Genomic DNA, 23076 nt, shown 5'->3' with positions numbered 1-23076 from the left:
GAGCCCAGAGCGGCTAATAATCTTGATCAATCACTTTTTTTTGCCAATTCCATTGACGATCTACTGTTTCTGATGTCTTCCTGATGTTCTAGGATGCGAGAAATTAATATTCTGGCTGTGGCCCCTATGTAGCTAGTCTCTTCTCCTGACAGATCATGTTTTAGTGAAATTTGATAAACCCCAATTTTTTATTCAATTTAAAAGTATCTCTGTCATTGCATAATATTCTTCTTAGCATTGGTTGTGTGGTTAACAATAAAATAAAATCATTTGTTCTAAAACAATGTACTATTTTTAGAGAGACAGGCCTAAAAACAGCATTGGAGGATATGCTACTTTTAGATCCTCTTTGTTACTAAGAAAAGACTGTGGAAATAGCTTATTTTTGACACGATTTTAGAGAAAATGGAATTTAGATTGGGAATATCCAGCTTTTTGCATAGCTCCGCTAATGAGTTGCAATTCTTCTTCCACTAACTGGTTGGAAGGGAGGAGGTAAGCCCTCCGCATGAGGGAAGTTATGACAGAATTCACATAATTTAAAGGTTGAAAGGCTGTTGCATGAATAATTTGCAGTGCGTTGTTGTTTCTATGATGTACAGAAAATAGGAGCTCAGGATATGTATGGATTTCTTGATCTAAGAAAGAGATTCTGGCATTTTGTTCTTCCTCTACCGTAAAGTTGATAGAAGAATAAACAGAGGCCAATTGTTCCAAACCTTCAGTAGAGCCTTCCCACAAGAGTAGTATGACATCAACATAATGGAAATACATAATTGGGTATTGGATGGTCAAGGGAGCATTGAAAATTTGATGTTCTATGTTCCGCATAATGAGCTCTGCCAACATAGGTGATAATGGAGAATCCATTGGTACTCCCTGTGTCTTTTTATATATCAAGCCATTAAATAAATGTTATAGTTTTCAGTTATGAGAAAGAGAGTTTCACATAAATGTATTATGTATGATGTTGGGTAGCCTAAGTTGAGCAGCAGAGTATTTGCAAACATGACGGCCTCAAAATATGATACAGATGAATATAAGGAAATAAGTCCTTTAAATAGTGGCAGAGAAGACATGTATGTACTCTTTGTCATTAGAAGCCATCTTAATAAGACAGTTTCATAACTTCTGTTGTTTTTATTCATATTGAGCAGAGCTCTGTATACTTCAGAAATTATTTTGTATGTGATCGAAGTTTAAAGCAACCATATGACCACTAAACATGATTTTTTGCAAATATGTACAACTTGGCAAGGTCAATGTTATGATGAAGCTAGAATTTTGAAATTCAATCTAAGGGACGAGATATTCAAGGTCAATTTGCCACGTAAAATCTATAGGCCAAATGCCAGTTGTAAGCTACGTGTCAATTGAGTTCAACTGTTGTGATGTCTATGACAATTTTTATTTTAAATTTAGATCAGTTTTAAACCTTTTCTTCCCACACTTTTAGTTTTCTATGATGCAGAACTGATTTGTATTCCTAGAAAATACCTAGTTATCATTATTATATCTAAAACAATCACAAAATCTTTCAGTTATTAATTTTGACTATATAAATTTAACTTAACTAAATATTGGGGGGTTAATTTGGTGTTGATTGGCTGTGACAACCCTTTGCTAACCTGTTTTGCATATTTCTTATTTTTGTATTTTTCCAGGTAGGTAATTTTAATTAATTATTTTATTTATTTAATTTTTATTTGTTAGTTTTATTATTTTAAATTTTGTTCATTTTTGTTATCACATCAGGTCATCACAGTTTGTCAGTTTGCTTACCAGTTAATTGTGTATGTTTTGGAATAATATGTACTAGGTATCATGTATGGGATTTTGTATTATGAACATTTCTTTCTTGATCTTGTTGAGCCCCTCTATTGCCTGCTCAACTTCTGGCATGATTTTTTCATGTGCGAGTTTAGGTTGCGGGGTGCATTTAGGCCCATATTTACATGCTTCGTTAATGCATGTTGGAAGTGTGATGCTGTCCCAACAGATAACAGTAGGGTTGACCTGCATTTTACAATGACTTTCTTGGTGCTTTTTAATCCAGTCCATTTTGTTCTTATATCTCTTCCTTAATCTATCTATCTGTAACCTGCATGGCTAAGCTTAAAACTTGGGAGTAGCTTCCTTTAAGACGTGTGGACCAAGCTCATACAGTTCATTTTCTAGTTCAAATTAGCACTTTAAGCAAATAAAATCTTCTGCGCTGTGTGGAGTGGATGGCTTTTCTTAAGCATACTGCTCGTAGTTTATGGATTAGAGAGGCACATCCTTGCGGTAAACATATTCTCCAAATTGACATTGGAAAGACATTGCATTTTCTGCAATCTGTCAGAAACCCAAGCTTTGCATCGTTTCTGCAAATCTCCAAGACTAGGGTTCAGTACCTTTTGACCGGCATTGCCCAATTATAACTCATTGTGGACTGCATATCTTATCAACAAAACACACTCAAAACACCTTGTAAATGTGCAGCCATATTTATTAAATTTGAACATTTTCAGTCATATTTAATGACCTTTATCAAGAATAAACGGAAAAAATCGAACTCTTAGAAAATTTAATCAAGCAAGAAAATAGTAAATTTTGTATTATGTTTTTGTAATTATATTTTCTTGTACTGGATATTTTATTTATGTACTGAAGCTGTATTATGCACAGGATGTTGCGTATATGTTATGATTATTGTATATTATGTTTTGGTTTTGCATGTACAGATTTGGACTTTGTACAGAGATTACCTTTTTACTGTATTATATTTATTGTATTTGTGAGACAATGTTTGTTCAGTATTTCCTTTTTGTGTTCCCTGTACAAAGAGTATTTGTATCTTGCACTAAAATAAATAAAATAAACTTACCTAAATATTGAAGATGAACCCTAATTTGGTGAGTTCTACCAGTCAATGGTTTACCTAAAAGAATCAACATTTATTTTAAAATATTTTCAAATCAAAATTAAAAATCATATTTGGTTGATTCTAATAGTAATAAAATAAATATTACTTTATCTATTACATTAAATTCAAACTTATTATTATTAATGATAACATCAGATCAAATATATCAATAAATATAAGTAGAAGTCTTAAAAACATAATATAAAACTCTTAATTTTTAAGAGTTTTGAATTATTTGCAGTTCATTACACTTATAGTTCATAAATTTGAGTTTGATATTCACATAGGAAAAATAAAAGTTACGTAAACATGGATAAAAATTTTGTTTTGTTGATTAAATAATATATTTCATATATATACATGAAATATTTAATTCCAAATAATCTGCTATATTACCTGGCTATAATGAGACTAACTTAGTCTTTTTTGTAAAAGTTAATTGAAGACAACAGACTGTCCAAAAAATAAAAAAATATAAAAACTTTTTGGTAGACACCATTTATTCACTTCACGTGTTCCAGAACAAAAACTTTTTGACGACTTGACCTTCTTTTTTAGGCTATTTGGCCGTCAAGTTTACAAACATTCCTTTAAAAAACACAGAAAAATACCTAATTAAAATTATAAATTTCAACTTAGAGTTCATGGGTCTTACAGCCATCTTCATGTTTTTCATCCTTTCCATTGGGGATTTTCGGCCTTTATATCTACTGAAGAAATGCACTGGTATATGTAGATTTCTATGGCTTCCCCTGGTGACGAATCTTTGCAAACTTTTAATCTTAAAATTTCGTCAGATGATATTAATTTTGTAAAAGTTAATTGAAGACACAGACTGTCCAAAAAATAAATTTTTATTTTTTGGACAGTCTGTGTCTTCAATTAACTTTTACAAAATTAATATCATCCGACGAAATTTCAAGAATAACTTAGTCTTATTATAGCCTAATAATATGGCAGATTGTTTGGTATATATTAGTATATTGTTTTAGTTATTTTTTTAGTATATTAGAAGTGTTTTTATGGTATTTATTGAATAAAGTTTTATTTTCATTCAGTAAGCCAAATATTAACAATTTTAAATTTTAATAAAATAATAATTTTTAAAAAATTTGGGAGTTTTGCTTTTTTGAATTTTTATAATTCTGTAAATTCATGATACAAAAGAACATTGATATGAAGTTATTTGAAGTATATAAACCCTATATATATTATATTATATTATATATGGATTATATACTTATCTAATATTCAGCATGAAGATCAAACTATGTATTACTATTAATTAATAAAATTTTAATAAAATATAATTAAAAATAACTGATTTAATAGTTGATTTATTAAATTCAATTTTTAAATTAAAATCATTCATATGTAGTTTACATACTGGTCAAGAAAAAATATGTTAATGCTAAACTGAATAAGACGTCAAAGTTTTATTGGATTAAATGTTCTTTGAAACTCCTCTGTCAGACCATCATTAGACACTAAACATTTAAATTGAAAAATTTAAATAAGAATGTCTGTAAATTTCCATTAAATGTTTAAGAGGAATTTGAATATGCAAATAGTTTTGAAAATAAATATTAAAACAATAATAATAACAATAAAACAAAACTTACTCTAACACCTTGTAAATGTGCAGCCAAATTTATTAATTTCCTAACGTTTTCGGTCATGCTAAATGACCTTTATCAAGAATAAACGGAAAAAATCGAACTCTTAGAAAATTTAATCAAGCAAGAAAATAGTAAATTTTGTATTATGTTTTTGTAATTATATNCTGTGCTAAACAAAAGGTTCTCATTACCAATTACTTTTACATATTTGTTGCTATATTATGTTATATTATATTATGCTATTCATATGCATAGTCTTGTCATTTTGGATTAAGTTTTAAAAAAATTAAATATTTCATAATAAATGTGTGCTTTTTCCAAATATCTTAATTTTATTCAAATTAAACATTTTTTATTTTATAATGCTACAGAACTAAATTAATTATTATTATGATATTTGATGGAAACACCTCTGAAATATACATTTATATTTTTTGAAACAAAACTGGTTTTCAACCAACTTATTAATTTGGTAACAACATAAAAAGTACATTCAGTGGAAACCCAGAAAAGTTGTATTAAAAAATCCCATCAATGACTGATATCATTGTGTATTGGATATGAGTACAGTGACCTTGAGCTACATGCACTACTTGGCATGTCTTCAGTGTGCACAGAAACCTGGGAAGCAATTTGATAAGATGGAGGCCTCTTTGTAATAGCGCATGAAGCAGAAGCAGCAAAGTATTTTGAGATTCTTGTTTAGCAAAGACATGAAACTAATACAGATTCATCATAAAATGAGAAATCAGTACAGTAACAGGTGTATGAATGATCTGAGAAGTTCAAGAAAAGTATTGCAAATGTGAAGGATTCTCTCATCCAAGGCCTGCATTAACTGCAAAATGGAAGACAATATTGCAACCACAGAGATTGAAATGTGGGAAAATTGCTGCCCACAGTCCAATACCTCTTGGACTGTGGGGCACTATTGGATATTACTATTCATATCATATCATTCATGACTAACTGAAGTTCACAAAATGTGTGCAAGATGAATATCCAGGCAATTGACAGTTGAAATTAAAGAGAAACATGTCAATGCTTACCAGGAGCTTCTGCACCAGCATGAAACTAATGGTGAAACATTTCTGCAATGTATCATCACTGGGGATAAAAACTGGATTCAATTCTACAAATCAGAATGAAAGCAACAAAGCATGGAGCGGTCCCACATCTCATCTTCAAAACTGAATAAGTTCTAGGTACAGCAGGCTAATTTACAGGCAGGTTAAAAAATTTCATTAAGGTTTTTTAAGGATAACACCATTATGAACCATTATAAATGAACAAACATTAAGTACTATTTCACACATATCAAATAAAATTGTCCAATTATTAAATCTTTGGGATCTTATAAAGAATTTCACACATTTGTCTGGCAGCTGGACATTAGATATTTGGCTGAAGGTAGTCAGACAAAATCTCAGCATTGTCTGGTGTCATACATGCTGAGGTATCCAGAACTCATTGCAATCTTTCATATGATCCACCCAGTAGTCATATGGTAGCAGCAAGAATATACAGTTCCACTCCAAAGCAGGCATAACAAGCACAACTGAACTCAATATTTAACCAGCTGGTAGTCAGAGATGTGTGAAAGTAAAAGATCAACCAGATACCAGGCATTGGATATCCAGCACCAGATAGTTGTGAAACTAGCCTAAGAACTTTTATAAAATATTTAAAAATGACAACTGATATTCTAAAAAAATTTACCTCTTCCTTGGATTTTCCAAATTCACCTGCTTTTCCTTTACATGGTCCAAATAATTCAGTATTATAAAGTGGATCATTTACAATTGGATAACCTTAAAATACAAAATGATATTAATTAGTTTTTTGGAGTATTTTAAATAACAGAAGAAATAAAAAAATTTTTATGCTTATTCTAAATCTTCATAAATATAATAATAATTTAGAAAAATAAAACCTGATTCATTTTACATCATCATATTAAAAGAAAAAAAGTTTGTAGAAGTTTAAATTATTTCTGGTTTTCATAAAGTTAATATTAACTTTTTGTATAAATTTAAAATTTACAGAAATTTTAGCTTTTATTAAATTTCTTCAGTTAATTAATCAGAATATTTAAAAGTTAAAAGAATAAATATATGAAATTATGTGATTCTGCATTTATGCATAGTTTTGAATACAAAACAAAAATAATTTTTATAATTATACTAAATAACTGTAAAGAATTTCATTAAAATCGAAGAATAATGCAATAAAAATACTGGATGAAGTTCTTTATTTCATTTTTAATGAAAGATTATTTAAATAACTATGGTGAAAACATAATGATATTCATGTATATTAAATAAAGAAATTGTTTTAAATAACTTTTTTTATTTTAATTAATAAGCAATTAAAAGATTATATTAAGATTTTAAAAATAATTAAAAGAGTATAGTTAAATCCAGATAAAGATTCAGTGCTCAAAAAACCACAAATGCCAATCTATACACATTCACCTAGCAGATAATTGTTTTTCAGATGCAATAAATGGCTTTTGTGATTGTTTATTCAATCAACATTCTTTAGAGAAGAACTTAAAATGTAATTAAATATGTATGTTGTGGCATTACCAATGGTGACTTTTAGAGTATAAGAGTTCACAAGCACTTTCAATAGCATAAAGCTACCATCATCAGGTGAATATCAAGTACAACTATTTTCAAATTCTGAGCTTTTGAACAACTTATAAAATTATATGAAGCATGTGGATGGAATACCAACATGAATTTGAAGTAGAATAAGAATTCAAAAATGTTTTTGAACAGCAATATGAGTGATATAATATCCCCAAATATGAATAGAGAGCAATAATGATGTTCTAGAGATGTGGCTTAGATTGCTTGAATAATGTTGTCCATATTTGTGGAATTTCAAGAGTTTTACGTTGCACAGTGTTAAAGCCGATATGTAGAGGTTCTCCCAAATAAATAATTCTTTCTGATTGTTGCATCATTTGAGTAACTTTGTTTGAGCCCAGAGCGGCTAATAATCTTGATCAATCACTTTTTTTTGCCAATTCCATTGACGATCTACTGTTTCTGATGTCTTCCTGATGTTCTAGGATGCGAGAAATTAATATTCTGGCTGTGGCCCCTATGTAGCTAGTCTCTTCTCCTGACAGATCATGTTTTAGTGAAATTTGATAAACCCCAATTTTTTATTCAATTTAAAAGTATCTCTGTCATTGCATAATATTCTTCTTAGCATTGGTTGTGTGGTTAACAATAAAATAAAATCATTTGTTCTAAAACAATGTACTATTTTTAGAGAGACAGGCCTAAAAACAGCATTGGAGGATATGCTACTTTTAGATCCTCTTTGTTACTAAGAAAAGACTGTGGAAATAGCTTATTTTTGACACGATTTTAGAGAAAATGGAATTTAGATTGGGAATATCCAGCTTTTTGCATAGCTCCGCTAATGAGTTGCAATTCTTCTTCCACTAACTGGTTGGAAGGGAGGAGGTAAGCCCTCCGCATGAGGGAAGTTATGACAGAATTCACATAATTTAAAGGTTGAAAGGCTGTTGCATGAATAATTTGCAGTGCGTTGTTGTTTCTATGATGTACAGAAAATAGGAGCTCAGGATATGTATGGATTTCTTGATCTAAGAAAGAGATTCTGGCATTTTGTTCTTCCTCTACCGTAAAGTTGATAGAAGAATAAACAGAGGCCAATTGTTCCAAACCTTCAGTAGAGCCTTCCCACAAGAGTAGTATGACATCAACATAATGGAAATACATAATTGGGTATTGGATGGTCAAGGGAGCATTGAAAATTTGATGTTCTATGTTCCGCATAATGAGCTCTGCCAACATAGGTGATAATGGAGAATCCATTGGTACTCCCTGTGTCTTTTTATATATCAAGCCATTAAATAAATGTTATAGTTTTCAGTTATGAGAAAGAGAGTTTCACATAAATGTATTATGTATGATGTTGGGTAGCCTAAGTTGAGCAGCAGAGTATTTGCAAACATGACGGCCTCAAAATATGATACAGATGAATATAAGGAAATAAGTCCTTTAAATAGTGGCAGAGAAGACATGTATGTACTCTTTGTCATTAGAAGCCATCTTAATAAGACAGTTTCATAACTTCTGTTGTTTTTATTCATATTGAGCAGAGCTCTGTATACTTCAGAAATTATTTTGTATGTGATCGAAGTTTAAAGCAACCATATGACCACTAAACATGATTTTTTGCAAATATGTACAACTTGGCAAGGTCAATGTTATGATGAAGCTAGAATTTTGAAATTCAATCTAAGGGACGAGATATTCAAGGTCAATTTGCCACGTAAAATCTATAGGCCAAATGCCAGTTGTAAGCTACGTGTCAATTGAGTTCAACTGTTGTGATGTCTATGACAATTTTTATTTTAAATTTAGATCAGTTTTAAACCTTTTCTTCCCACACTTTTAGTTTTCTATGATGCAGAACTGATTTGTATTCCTAGAAAATACCTAGTTATCATTATTATATCTAAAACAATCACAAAATCTTTCAGTTATTAATTTTGACTATATAAATTTAACTTAACTAAATATTGGGGGGTTAATTTGGTGTTGATTGGCTGTGACAACCCTTTGCTAACCTGTTTTGCATATTTCTTATTTTTGTATTTTTCCAGGTAGGTAATTTTAATTAATTATTTTATTTATTTAATTTTTATTTGTTAGTTTTATTATTTTAAATTTTGTTCATTTTTGTTATCACATCAGGTCATCACAGTTTGTCAGTTTGCTTACCAGTTAATTGTGTATGTTTTGGAATAATATGTACTAGGTATCATGTATGGGATTTTGTATTATGAACATTTCTTTCTTGATCTTGTTGAGCCCCTCTATTGCCTGCTCAACTTCTGGCATGATTTTTTCATGTGCGAGTTTAGGTTGCGGGGTGCATTTAGGCCCATATTTACATGCTTCGTTAATGCATGTTGGAAGTGTGATGCTGTCCCAACAGATAACAGTAGGGTTGACCTGCATTTTACAATGACTTTCTTGGTGCTTTTTAATCCAGTCCATTTTGTTCTTATATCTCTTCCTTAATCTATCTATCTGTAACCTGCATGGCTAAGCTTAAAACTTGGGAGTAGCTTCCTTTAAGACGTGTGGACCAAGCTCATACAGTTCATTTTCTAGTTCAAATTAGCACTTTAAGCAAATAAAATCTTCTGCGCTGTGTGGAGTGGATGGCTTTTCTTAAGCATACTGCTCGTAGTTTATGGATTAGAGAGGCACATCCTTGCGGTAAACATATTCTCCAAATTGACATTGGAAAGACATTGCATTTTCTGCAATCTGTCAGAAACCCAAGCTTTGCATCGTTTCTGCAAATCTCCAAGACTAGGGTTCAGTACCTTTTGACCGGCATTGCCCAATTATAACTCATTGTGGACTGCATATCTTATCAACAAAACACACTCAAAACACCTTGTAAATGTGCAGCCATATTTATTAAATTTGAACATTTTCAGTCATATTTAATGACCTTTATCAAGAATAAACGGAAAAAATCGAACTCTTAGAAAATTTAATCAAGCAAGAAAATAGTAAATTTTGTATTATGTTTTTGTAATTATATTTTCTTGTACTGGATATTTTATTTATGTACTGAAGCTGTATTATGCACAGGATGTTGCGTATATGTTATGATTATTGTATATTATGTTTTGGTTTTGCATGTACAGATTTGGACTTTGTACAGAGATTACCTTTTTACTGTATTATATTTATTGTATTTGTGAGACAATGTTTGTTCAGTATTTCCTTTTTGTGTTCCCTGTACAAAGAGTATTTGTATCTTGCACTAAAATAAATAAAATAAACTTACCTAAATATTGAAGATGAACCCTAATTTGGTGAGTTCTACCAGTCAATGGTTTACCTAAAAGAATCAACATTTATTTTAAAATATTTTCAAATCAAAATTAAAAATCATATTTGGTTGATTCTAATAGTAATAAAATAAATATTACTTTATCTATTACATTAAATTCAAACTTATTATTATTAATGATAACATCAGATCAAATATATCAATAAATATAAGTAGAAGTCTTAAAAACATAATATAAAACTCTTAATTTTTAAGAGTTTTGAATTATTTGCAGTTCATTACACTTATAGTTCATAAATTTGAGTTTGATATTCACATAGGAAAAATAAAAGTTACGTAAACATGGATAAAAATTTTGTTTTGTTGATTAAATAATATATTTCATATATATACATGAAATATTTAATTCCAAATAATCTGCTATATTACCTGGCTATAATGAGACTAACTTAGTCTTTTTTGTAAAAGTTAATTGAAGACAACAGACTGTCCAAAAAATAAAAAAATATAAAAACTTTTTGGTAGACACCATTTATTCACTTCACGTGTTCCAGAACAAAAACTTTTTGACGACTTGACCTTCTTTTTTAGGCTATTTGGCCGTCAAGTTTACAAACATTCCTTTAAAAAACACAGAAAAATACCTAATTAAAATTATAAATTTCAACTTAGAGTTCATGGGTCTTACAGCCATCTTCATGTTTTTCATCCTTTCCATTGGGGATTTTCGGCCTTTATATCTACTGAAGAAATGCACTGGTATATGTAGATTTCTATGGCTTCCCCTGGTGACGAATCTTTGCAAACTTTTAATCTTAAAATTTCGTCAGATGATATTAATTTTGTAAAAGTTAATTGAAGACACAGACTGTCCAAAAAATAAAAATTTATTTTTTGGACAGTCTGTGTCTTCAATTAACTTTTACAAAATTAATATCATCTGACGAAATTTTAAGATTAAAAGTTTGCAAAGATTCGTCACCAGGGGAAGCCATAGAAATCTACATATACCAGTGCATTTCTTCAGTAGATATAAAGGCCGAAAATCCCCAATGGAAAGGATGAAAAACATGAAGATGGCTGTAAGACCCATGAACTCTAAGTTGAAATTTATAATTTTAATTAGGTATTTTTCTGTGTTTTTTAAAGGAATGTTTGTAAACTTGACGGCCAAATAGCCTAAAAAAGAAGGTCAAGTCGTCAAAAAGTTTTTGTTCTGGAACACGTGAAGTGAATAAATGGTGTCTACCAAAAAAGTTTTTTATATATTTTATATTTTGGACTGTCTGTGTCTTCAATTAACTTTTACAAAATTAATATCATCCGACGAAATTTTAAGAATTAACCCTCCTACCACAAGACAGTGTAAGATCGACACGTCTTGTTTCTTTTCCTTTGCACAGGAAACAACTCCAGGGTTGTGGGGCTGTAACCATAAATTAGCCTATCAGGTAGTAGTTTTCAAGACAGCGGCATGGAAAAATAAGTCATCGATCTTCAATTTTTCTCATAATTTAGGTACTATTAGAGCGCACTCTGCTCCGGTGTAGTGTACGACACCCCCTTGTGATATATGTTATATTTTTTCATCATGTAGGAAAAGCCTGAAGAGCTATTTTTTGATTATCTACCGTTGTTTGGCAGATTACTATAGCAGAATATCAACGGTTTACTACGGACGAAGAAATTTGTCAAGAATTGTTATAACAACAGTTCAAGAACTGTAACGGAAAATTCCAATGGTCGTAATAAAAATTCTTCAAAATTTCTGTATGATGAAATCTGAAGATACGTGTTTCTTTCTGTCCGAAGATAAATAAACTGTACTCCTCATATTATCCGTGCATTACACTGGCGAAATTGCCCAAATCACCTGAAAACCTGCCATAGTTGAATTTTATATTGTGATTAAAGGGACATAGATGTTTTTGATAAGTTATATCATGCAAAATCTATCAAAAGAATGACAAATCGCAGTCCTATGCGATACTTCTATAGCATTTTAAATGCAGCAGCAGTAAATACCTATGCAATCTACAAGCTAAATATGCCACAAGAACATAGAAGCAAAAACTGTTGGGCTAAGTTTTTGAAAAAACTTTCTTTTTAATTGGTTACACCACACATAAAAACAGGATGACATGTCCCCACATTAGTAAAACATTGATAGAAGAAATGTGCAACATCCTAGAAATAGAAATGNGAAAAACGACGTAAGTCGAATTTACCTGTCTCCGAATCTACTTATCACTAGGAAAGCATTTTAAATAATATATGGTTAATAAAAATCTATTTTAAGCTTACAAACAAATAAATTTTAGTTTTTAATATAGTACAAAAAAAGTAATCTAAATTTACGAATGCGTGTACTGTAAATACAGTACATACTTGTATATATTTTAATATGATTTTATGTGCTTTAAACGTTTATCTAGTGATATTACGACTTCAATATTTGTGGCGGACAGACGTAAAGTCGAATAAAATGACTTAAACTTGATTTTTATTTTTCCATATACTTTTTTAACAAGCGACGTATAATCGGGAACGACGTAACTCGAAACCGACGTAAGTCGAGGTATGCCTGTATTCTAAATTTACGAATGCGTGTACTGTAAATACAGTACATACTTGTATATATTTTAATATGATTTTATGTGCTTTAAACGCTTTTCTATGGATATTACGACTTCAATATTTGTGGCGGACAGACGTAAAGTCGAATAAAATGACTTAAATTTGATTTTTATTTTTCTATATACTTTTTTGACAAACGACGTATAATCGGGAACGACGTAACTCGAAACGACGTAAGTCGAGGTATGCCTGTAAATGAATTCATTTTTTATTATTTTTATTACTGTTATAATTATTGTTTTAATTGTTTTTTCTTTATTTTACAAACATGTTAACTTTTAATTTAAATAGATGTTTTTATATTTAGATTCTGTTCTTGTTAAAGTTGTTTACACGTTCAAATTTCATCTTTTGTTAGGAATTACTTGTAATGTGACTGTATTTGCACAGAATTAAACAGTTAAATGCTTCTGTGAAAAACCACTTGCAAATATAAGATTATAAAACAGTCTGTAAGATTAATATTTATGTTGATCTTACAGACTGTTTTAGTTATTTTTTAAGCATTTTTTTGAATATTTTTCTATTACTTTTAGAAGATGGAACAATGGAAACAACTCATCAGATTAAAAATATATCTTTGTGGAAAAGGGCTGGCAGAATTACAATTTAATAAAAAGTAAAATACATCTGGATACGAGTCCAATTTTGCTTGCCATGTCCAATCACCAGGAACAACTATTTCCATTCTTCAGAGGCTATGCCTCTGCACAAATATGCAAATGGAAATAGTTGTTCCTGGTCTCTGCAATGGAAATAGTTGTTCCTGATGATTGGGACATGGCAAGCAAAACTGGACTCGTATACAGATGTATTTTACTTTTTATTAAATTAAAAATATAGTTGACTAGACATTTATATTAACATCATAAAAAATATTTCAATAATTGTAAATATTATTAAAAATTAATTTAATATTTTGAAATTATTCAAGTAAAACTAAAAATTTTTATATATAAAAAAAATATATCTAACATAAATATAATGCTCTAAATTACAACTCTCAATTTAGAATTTTTTATTCACAGTAATTTTGTGAATTGTTTAATTCTTTAATTATGCCATTTCTATTGCAGTCAAAATATATAAAAACACACTTAAATTATCAACAAACAAAAGCAATTTTGAACTCATTAGAAAAGTACAATTTTGATGAAACTTTATTAGAATAAAAATATTGACTGTTGAACACAAAGATTGGCTTTTTTCCATCTTTATTCAGTTGATTGTTGAACTGTATATGTTATTTCTCTTTTTTTGATGGAATTCACCATTTCTATAACCAATAACTTGTAGCTGATTTGTTTTCTAATTAATAACGCAATCTTGTGTTCAACAGTCAATAAATAGTAAAACACAGTTTCAGAAAACAAAAAATAAAAATAAAAATAAAAATATATTTTTAAGCCCCTTCTTAAAGAATAAATTACATTGTTTATGATTATGTTTAATATACACACATAATTAGACATTTCAGGATATCTGTACTTTCTATAAAACTTTTTTATATTAAGTTGATTTTTGTTTCTATATTAAAAATATTTAGCTTCAAACACTAGCCTAAAAACAAGTTGATTTACTATCATAATTATGCTTATCAACAATCTAATCATCTAAATATTTTTGCATGTAGTTAGTTAATTTCTTTTAAACAAAAAATACTTTTCTTTTTGTCATTTTTATTTACATTTTTAAATAGTTTAGTTCATTCCAAAAAGTAATAAACTTCATTTCACTTTGATATAAATGAACGAATCCAAATAACTATAATATTACCAAATAGTAAATATTGAAAGAATTTTAAAATGGAATTTATTAAAATAAGTATTGTTTCAAAAATTAAAAAACCATAACTATAACATACAGAAAATTCTGTAATTAACAAATCTGATGTAACCACAATTTTGGACATTTGATCAAGATATAAAAAAATTCTCTTCATAGGGACAAAAAAATGATCAGTTATGACTGACAATCAAAATACATTCATTCACAACTATTATGTTGACACAATGTTTATACTGATACAATATTGTATCCTTAAGTTATGTGTTCTATTTAATCAGCTACCGTGTTTACTTAGATAGAAAGAGGCATATGAGATAGTTAATAAGTTGATGTTATAGTAAAAATGAAAATACTACAAAAATATATGATAATTACGGTGACCATATTTTTTGGAGGAAAATAAAGGACATATCGAAGAAAGAAAATAAAAAAAAAATACCTTATAAAATTCACAAGTTTATATCGCTGTTGACAAACGTTTTCGAGCAATCTCTTTGCTCTTCTTCAGGTCGATTGGAATTTCCTGGACAGAGTGTATTCTATTTGTTGGAATCAGGTGTCATTCAGATGAAGTGGGTCCTTTCTGACATGTGCGGTCGTGCGGTGGAGGAGGAAGTTGCGGGTTGGCATCCAACAGTATTGCCAGGCAGAGTCAGCTCTTCCTTCTGGTCAACGCACGTGGTTAGCTGGCCGGCGTTGTAGATAGCTGTGGCCTCTAGCCACCTGAGATGCTCTTGGTGGGGCATGTTGATGATAACAGTAGCTTTATCGAACTTCGACTTTGTATGAGGGTAACTTTTTCAATATATTATTAAAAATTTTTTTAAACTTTGCGTCAAATTTACAAGATAAAGGACAAAATGCCTATTTTATAAAATAAATAAAGTTAGAGGACAGAGCAGCGAAATAAAGGACTGTCCTCTTAAATAAAGTACGTATGGTCACTGTAATGATAATGCATTTTTTTTCTAAAAAACATCTTTGTTTGGAAGACACTTGCATCCTCACAGATACAGATCCAGTGTTCCCCTACTGTACTATGTAGCAATACCAACTGTTTCCAGATCAAAACAATTAAGACCTGACAGATTCAAAAGAGATCTTCAATGATGTATGTGTCTATAGCAAGCTCTGGTTCATGGTATGGTGCTCTCCTCCACAGTTAGAGTCTGTCCACAAATTACATCCACATTTTTCTTTAAATTTTTATTCTCTTTCCCAATTTTGTCCAAGTTTCTGTAACTACCTCCCCCTTTCAGATATCCAGCAAAGCTCAACCACTCTCAAAATCTTTATCACTTTATGTATGATGAAATGTATAAATTGTGTAAAATTTAATGAAATAAAAGGGACGTCCATTGAAGTTCAATCCACCCCCCTTTGTCCGACTTGTCATACATCCCTCCCTCCCTTCCAGTGTGGACAGTCCCTTATATGTTATTCCTAGGTATCCCTCAAACCACTACTTCTGTTTCTTGAAGATTCTCTCCAATTGAGGACTTTCCTAGAAAATTCCCTCCCAGAATTGTTATTCAATATTCAATGGAAGGGTAATTACCAAGAAAGCAACTGGGTCAGGAGCCAGACACTGGCCATTAGCCTCCTGTTGTGATTCATGTTTGATACTTATTCAAGATAAGATCTGCACAGCATGACATTTCTCACTCTGCACTTTCATTATAGACTATACAATGCATGACTATCAAAAACAATCCACTTCTTTGAAAAAAATGAATCATTTTTGTATCAATAGTAAGCATAGATGATCTTAATTGTAACCTTGGTCAGATTAATAATACTTTTGTAAATCTCTATGTTATAAATGCTCAGTATTCAAAATAAGGAAAATTTCTCCAAGAAATTTGGAAATTCATTTGTTATATGATGCAATAAATCCCATACATTCGTATATTGTATTTACTAGCAATCATATCTTGTTTGATATAGAGAGAAGTTTGTTATGTGAAAAATTCAGAATTAGAAAAATTGCTGTAAATTAAAATCTCAGTTTTTTTCAGATATTAAAAGTAAAATTATAGCCTGAAAAAATTAGCATAATTTAAATTATAATAATTCAAGTTTAAAATATTATACTATTAAATATAAGAAACTGAAAAATTTTCTGCCAATCTATAAAGAATAAACAGAGAATCACATTGAGAGTAAAAATTATAGAATACAGATAAATTCTGAAAAAATTGTGAAGCAACCTTTCATTTATTAAAAATGCACAAATAAAACATTTATCTTCTTTTTAAAGATCCAATAAATACTTTAGATAACTACAATCATTTTTATTAATTTAAAACTTTGTATTTCANAAAGAAATTGTTTTAAATAACTTTTTTTATTTTAATTAATAAGCAATTAAAAGATTATATTAAGATTTTAAAAATAATTAAAAGAGTATAGTTAAATCCAGATAAAGATTCAGTGCTCAAAAAACCACAAATGCCAATCTATACACATTCACCTAGCAGATAATTGTTTTTCAGATGCAATAAATGGCTTTTGTGATTGTTTATTCAATCAACATTCTTTAGAGAAGAACTTAAAATGTAATTAAATATGTATGTTGTGGCATTACCAATGGTGACTTTTAGAGTATAAGAGTTCACAAGCACTTTCAATAGCATAAAGCTACCATCATCAGGTGAATATCAAGTACAACTATTTTCAAATTCTGAGCTTTTGAACAACTTATAAAATTATATGAAGCATGTGGATGGAATACCAACATGAATTTGAAGTAGAATAAGAATTCAAAAATGTTTTTGAACAGCAATATGAGTGATATAATATCCCCAAATATGAATAGAGAGCAATAATGATGTTCTAGAGATGTGGCTTAGATTGCTTGAATAATGTTGTCCATATTTGTGGAATTTCAAGAGTTTTACGTTGCACAGTGTTAAAGCCGATATGTAGAGGTTCTCCCAAATAAATAATTCTTTCTGATTGTTGCATCATTTGAGTAACTTTGTTTGAGCCCAGAGCGGCTAATAATCTTGATCAATCACTTTTTTTTGCCAATTCCATTGACGATCTACTGTTTCTGATGTCTTCCTGATGTTCTAGGATGTGAGAAATTAATATTCTGGCTGTGGCCCCTATGTAGCTAGTCTCTTCTCCTGACAGATCATGTTTTAGTGAAATTTGATAAACCCCAATTTTTTATTCAATTTAAAAGTATCTCTGTCATTGCATAATATTCTTCTTAGCATTGGTTGTGTGGTTAACAATAAAATAAAATCATTTGTTCTAAAACAATGTACTATTTTTAGAGAGACAGGCCTAAAAACAGCATTGGAGGATATGCTACTTTTAGATCCTCTTTGTTACTAAGAAAAGACTGTGGAAATAGCTTATTTTTGACACGATTTTAGAGAAAATGGAATTTAGATTGGGAATATCCAGCTTTTTGCATAGCTCCGCTAATGAGTTGCAATTCTTCTTCCACTAACTGGTTGGAAGGGAGGAGGTAAGCCCTCCGCATGAGGGAAGTTATGACAGAATTCACATAATTTAAAGGTTGAAAGGCTGTTGCATGAATAATTTGCAGTGCGTTGTTGTTTCTATGATGTACAGAAAATAGGAGCTCAGGATATGTATGGATTTCTTGATCTAAGAAAGAGATTCTGGCATTTTGTTCTTCCTCTACCGTAAAGTTGATAGAAGAATAAACAGAGGCCAATTGTTCCAAACCTTCAGTAGAGCCTTCCCACAAGAGTAGTATGACATCAACATAATGGAAATACATAATTGGGTATTGGATGGTCAAGGGAGCATTGAAAATTTGATGTTCTATGTTCCGCATAATGAGCTCTGCCAACATAGGTGATAATGGAGAATCCATTGGTACTCCCTGTGTCTTTTTATATATCAAGCCATTAAATAAATGTTATAGTTTTCAGTTATGAGAAAGAGAGTTTCACATAAATGTATTATGTATGATGTTGGGTAGCCTAAGTTGAGCAGCAGAGTATTTGCAAACATGACGGCCTCAAAATATGATACAGATGAATATAAGGAAATAAGTCCTTTAAATAGTGGCAGAGAAGACATGTATGTACTCTTTGTCATTAGAAGCCATCTTAATAAGACAGTTTCATAACTTCTGTTGTTTTTATTCATATTGAGCAGAGCTCTGTATACTTCAGAAATTATTTTGTATGTGATCGAAGTTTAAAGCAACCATATGACCACTAAACATGATTTTTTGCAAATATGTACAACTTGGCAAGGTCAATGTTATGATGAAGCTAGAATTTTGAAATTCAATCTAAGGGACGAGATATTCAAGGTCAATTTGCCACGTAAAATCTATAGGCCAAATGCCAGTTGTAAGCTACGTGTCAATTGAGTTCAACTGTTGTGATGTCTATGACAATTTTTATTTTAAATTTAGATCAGTTTTAAACCTTTTCTTCCCACACTTTTAGTTTTCTATGATGCAGAACTGATTTGTATTCCTAGAAAATACCTAGTTATCATTATTATATCTAAAACAATCACAAAATCTTTCAGTTATTAATTTTGACTATATAAATTTAACTTAACTAAATATTGGGGGGTTAATTTGGTGTTGATTGGCTGTGACAACCCTTTGCTAACCTGTTTTGCATATTTCTTATTTTTGTATTTTTCCAGGTAGGTAATTTTAATTAATTATTTTATTTATTTAATTTTTATTTGTTAGTTTTATTATTTTAAATTTTGTTCATTTTTGTTATCACATCAGGTCATCACAGTTTGTCAGTTTGCTTACCAGTTAATTGTGTATGTTTTGGAATAATATGTACTAGGTATCATGTATGGGATTTTGTATTATGAACATTTCTTTCTTGATCTTGTTGAGCCCCTCTATTGCCTGCTCAACTTCTGGCATGATTTTTTCATGTGCGAGTTTAGGTTGCGGGGTGCATTTAGGCCCATATTTACATGCTTCGCTAATGCATGTTGGAAGTGTGATGCTGTCCCAACAGATAACAGTAGGGTTGACCTGCATTTTACAATGACTTTCTTGGTGCTTTTTAATCCAGTCCATTTTGTTCTTATATCTCTTCCTTAATCTATCTATCTGTAACCTGCATGGCTAAGCTTAAAACTTGGGAGTAGCTTCCTTTAAGACGTGTGGACCAAGCTCATACAGTTCATTTTCTAGTTCAAATTAGCACTTTAAGCAAATAAAATCTTCTGCGCTGTGTGGAGTGGATGGCTTTTCTTAAGCATACTGCTCGTAGTTTATGGATTAGAGAGGCACATCCTTGCGGTAAACATATTCTCCAAATTGACATTGGAAAGACATTGCATTTTCTGCAATCTGTCAGAAACCCAAGCTTTGCATCGTTTCTGCAAATCTCCAAGACTAGGGTTCAGTACCTTTTGACCGGCATTGCCCAATTATAACTCATTGTGGACTGCATATCTTATCAACAAAACACACTCAAAACACCTTGTAAATGTGCAGCCATATTTATTAAATTTGAACATTTTCAGTCATATTTAATGACCTTTATCAAGAATAAACGGAAAAAATCGAACTCTTAGAAAATTTAATCAAGCAAGAAAATAGTAAATTTTGTATTATGTTTTTGTAATTATATTTTCTTGTACTGGATATTTTATTTATGTACTGAAGCTGTATTATGCACAGGATGTTGCGTATATGTTATGATTATTGTATATTATGTTTTGGTTTTGCATGTACAGATTTGGACTTTGTACAGAGATTACCTTTTTACTGTATTATATTTATTGTATTTGTGAGACAATGTTTGTTCAGTATTTCCTTTTTGTGTTCCCTGTACAAAGAGTATTTGTATCTTGCACTAAAATAAATAAAATAAACTTACCTAAATATTGAAGATGAACCCTAATTTGGTGAGTTCTACCAGTCAATGGTTTACCTAAAAGAATCAACATTTATTTTAAAATATTTTCAAATCAAAATTAAAAATCATATTTGGTTGATTCTAATAGTAATAAAATAAATATTACTTTATCTATTACATTAAATTCAAACTTATTATTATTAATGATAACATCAGATCAAATATATCAATAAATATAAGTAGAAGTCTTAAAAACATAATATAAAACTCTTAATTTTTAAGAGTTTTGAATTATTTGCAGTTCATTACACTTATAGTTCATAAATTTGAGTTTGATATTCACATAGGAAAAATAAAAGTTACGTAAACATGGATAAAAATTTTGTTTTGTTGATTAAATAATATATTTCATATATATACATGAAATATTTAATTCCAAATAATCTGCTATATTACCTGGCTATAATGAGACTAACTTAGTCTTTTTTGTAAAAGTTAATTGAAGACAACAGACTGTCCAAAAAATAAAAAAATATAAAAACTTTTTGGTAGACACCATTTATTCACTTCACGTGTTCCAGAACAAAAACTTTTTGACGACTTGACCTTCTTTTTTAGGCTATTTGGCCGTCAAGTTTACAAACATTCCTTTAAAAAACACAGAAAAATACCTAATTAAAATTATAAATTTCAACTTAGAGTTCATGGGTCTTACAGCCATCTTCATGTTTTTCATCCTTTCCATTGGGGATTTTCGGCCTTTATATCTACTGAAGAAATGCACTGGTATATGTAGATTTCTATGGCTTCCCCTGGTGACGAATCTTTGCAAACTTTTAATCTTAAAATTTCGTCAGATGATATTAATTTTGTAAAAGTTAATTGAAGACACAGACTGTCCAAAAAATAAAAATTTATTTTTTGGACAGTCTGTGTCTTCAATTAACTTTTACAAAATTAATATCATCTGACGAAATTTTAAGATTAAAAGTTTGCAAAGATTCGTCACCAGGGGAAGCCATAGAAATCTACATATACCAGTGCATTTCTTCAGTAGATATAAAGGCCGAAAATCCCCAATGGAAAGGATGAAAAACATGAAGATGGCTGTAAGACCCATGAACTCTAAGTTGAAATTTATAATTTTAATTAGGTATTTTTCTGTGTTTTTTAAAGGAATGTTTGTAAACTTGACGGCCAAATAGCCTAAAAAAGAAGGTCAAGTCGTCAAAAAGTTTTTGTTCTGGAACACGTGAAGTGAATAAATGGTGTCTACCAAAAAAGTTTTTTATATATTTTATATTTTGGACTGTCTGTGTCTTCAATTAACTTTTACAAAATTAATATCATCCGACGAAATTTTAAGAATTAACCCTCCTACCACAAGACAGTGTAAGATCGACACGTCTTGTTTCTTTTCCTTTGCACAGGAAACAACTCCAGGGTTGTGGGGCTGTAACCATAAATTAGCCTATCAGGTAGTAGTTTTCAAGACAGCGGCATGGAAAAATAAGTCATCGATCTTCAATTTTTCTCATAATTTAGGTACTATTAGAGCGCACTCTGCTCCGGTGTAGTGTACGACACCCCCTTGTGATATATGTTATATTTTTTCATCATGTAGGAAAAGCCTGAAGAGCTATTTTTTGATTATCTACCGTTGTTTGGCAGATTACTATAGCAGAATATCAACGGTTTACTACGGACGAAGAAATTTGTCAAGAATTGTTATAACAACAGTTCAAGAACTGTAACGGAAAATTCCAATGGTCGTAATAAAAATTCTTCAAAATTTCTGTATGATGAAATCTGAAGATACGTGTTTCTTTCTGTCCGAAGATAAATAAACTGTACTCCTCATATTATCCGTGCATTACACTGGCGAAATTGCCCAAATCACCTGAAAACCTGCCATAGTTGAATTTTATATTGTGATTAAAGGGACATAGATGTTTTTGATAAGTTATATCATGCAAAATCTATCAAAAGAATGACAAATCGCAGTCCTATGCGATACTTCTATAGCATTTTAAATGCAGCAGCAGTAAATACCTATGCAATCTACAAGCTAAATATGCCACAAGAACATAGAAGCAAAAACTGTTGGGCTAAGTTTTTGAAAAAACTTTCTTTTTAATTGGTTACACCACACATAAAAACAGGATGACATGTCCCCACATTAGTAAAACATTGATAGAAGAAATGTGCAACATCCTAGAAATAGAAATGCCCGAAGATGCACTATCACTAAATCCATCCACATCAACAAGTCCATGAAAATGTTCATTTTGTGGATGGAAAAAGAATCTAAAGTCGCGTACGACACGGCCTTGTGACACGTGTCCTGATACGTGTCCTGACACGTGTCCTGATAAAGTCGCGTACGACACGGCCTTGTCACACCTTGTGGCAAGAGGGTTAAGAAAAT

The 23076-nt window shown here is 30.4% G+C and overlaps 1 protein-coding gene across 1 annotated transcript in view; it reads right to left on the bottom strand.

The window, feature by feature from the left end:
- LOC111633828 (RNA pseudouridylate synthase domain-containing protein 2-like) overlaps positions 1 to 23076 on the bottom strand; it is a 79206-nt gene that overhangs the window by 25517 nt on the left and 30613 nt on the right. The window contains exons 9-12 of the mRNA XM_023378463.1: positions 20670 to 20723; positions 10384 to 10437; positions 6150 to 6338; positions 2870 to 2923 (exon numbers count right to left, since the gene is read on the bottom strand). Of these exons, the coding sequence (XP_023234231.1) occupies positions 2870 to 2923; positions 6150 to 6338; positions 10384 to 10437; positions 20670 to 20723 (351 nt within the window). The remainder of the gene's footprint in view (positions 1 to 2869; positions 2924 to 6149; positions 6339 to 10383; positions 10438 to 20669; positions 20724 to 23076) is intronic.

Source organism: Centruroides sculpturatus, unplaced genomic scaffold (assembly GCF_000671375.1).
Source record: "Centruroides sculpturatus isolate CEXI.00-Female unplaced genomic scaffold, Cexi_2.0 scaffold742, whole genome shotgun sequence".
In the NCBI taxonomy this organism is placed as follows: domain Eukaryota; kingdom Metazoa; phylum Arthropoda; class Arachnida; order Scorpiones; family Buthidae; genus Centruroides; species Centruroides sculpturatus.
Note: the sequence above shows the minus strand (reverse complement) of the source record. Positions and strands in the feature narration are given on the sequence as shown.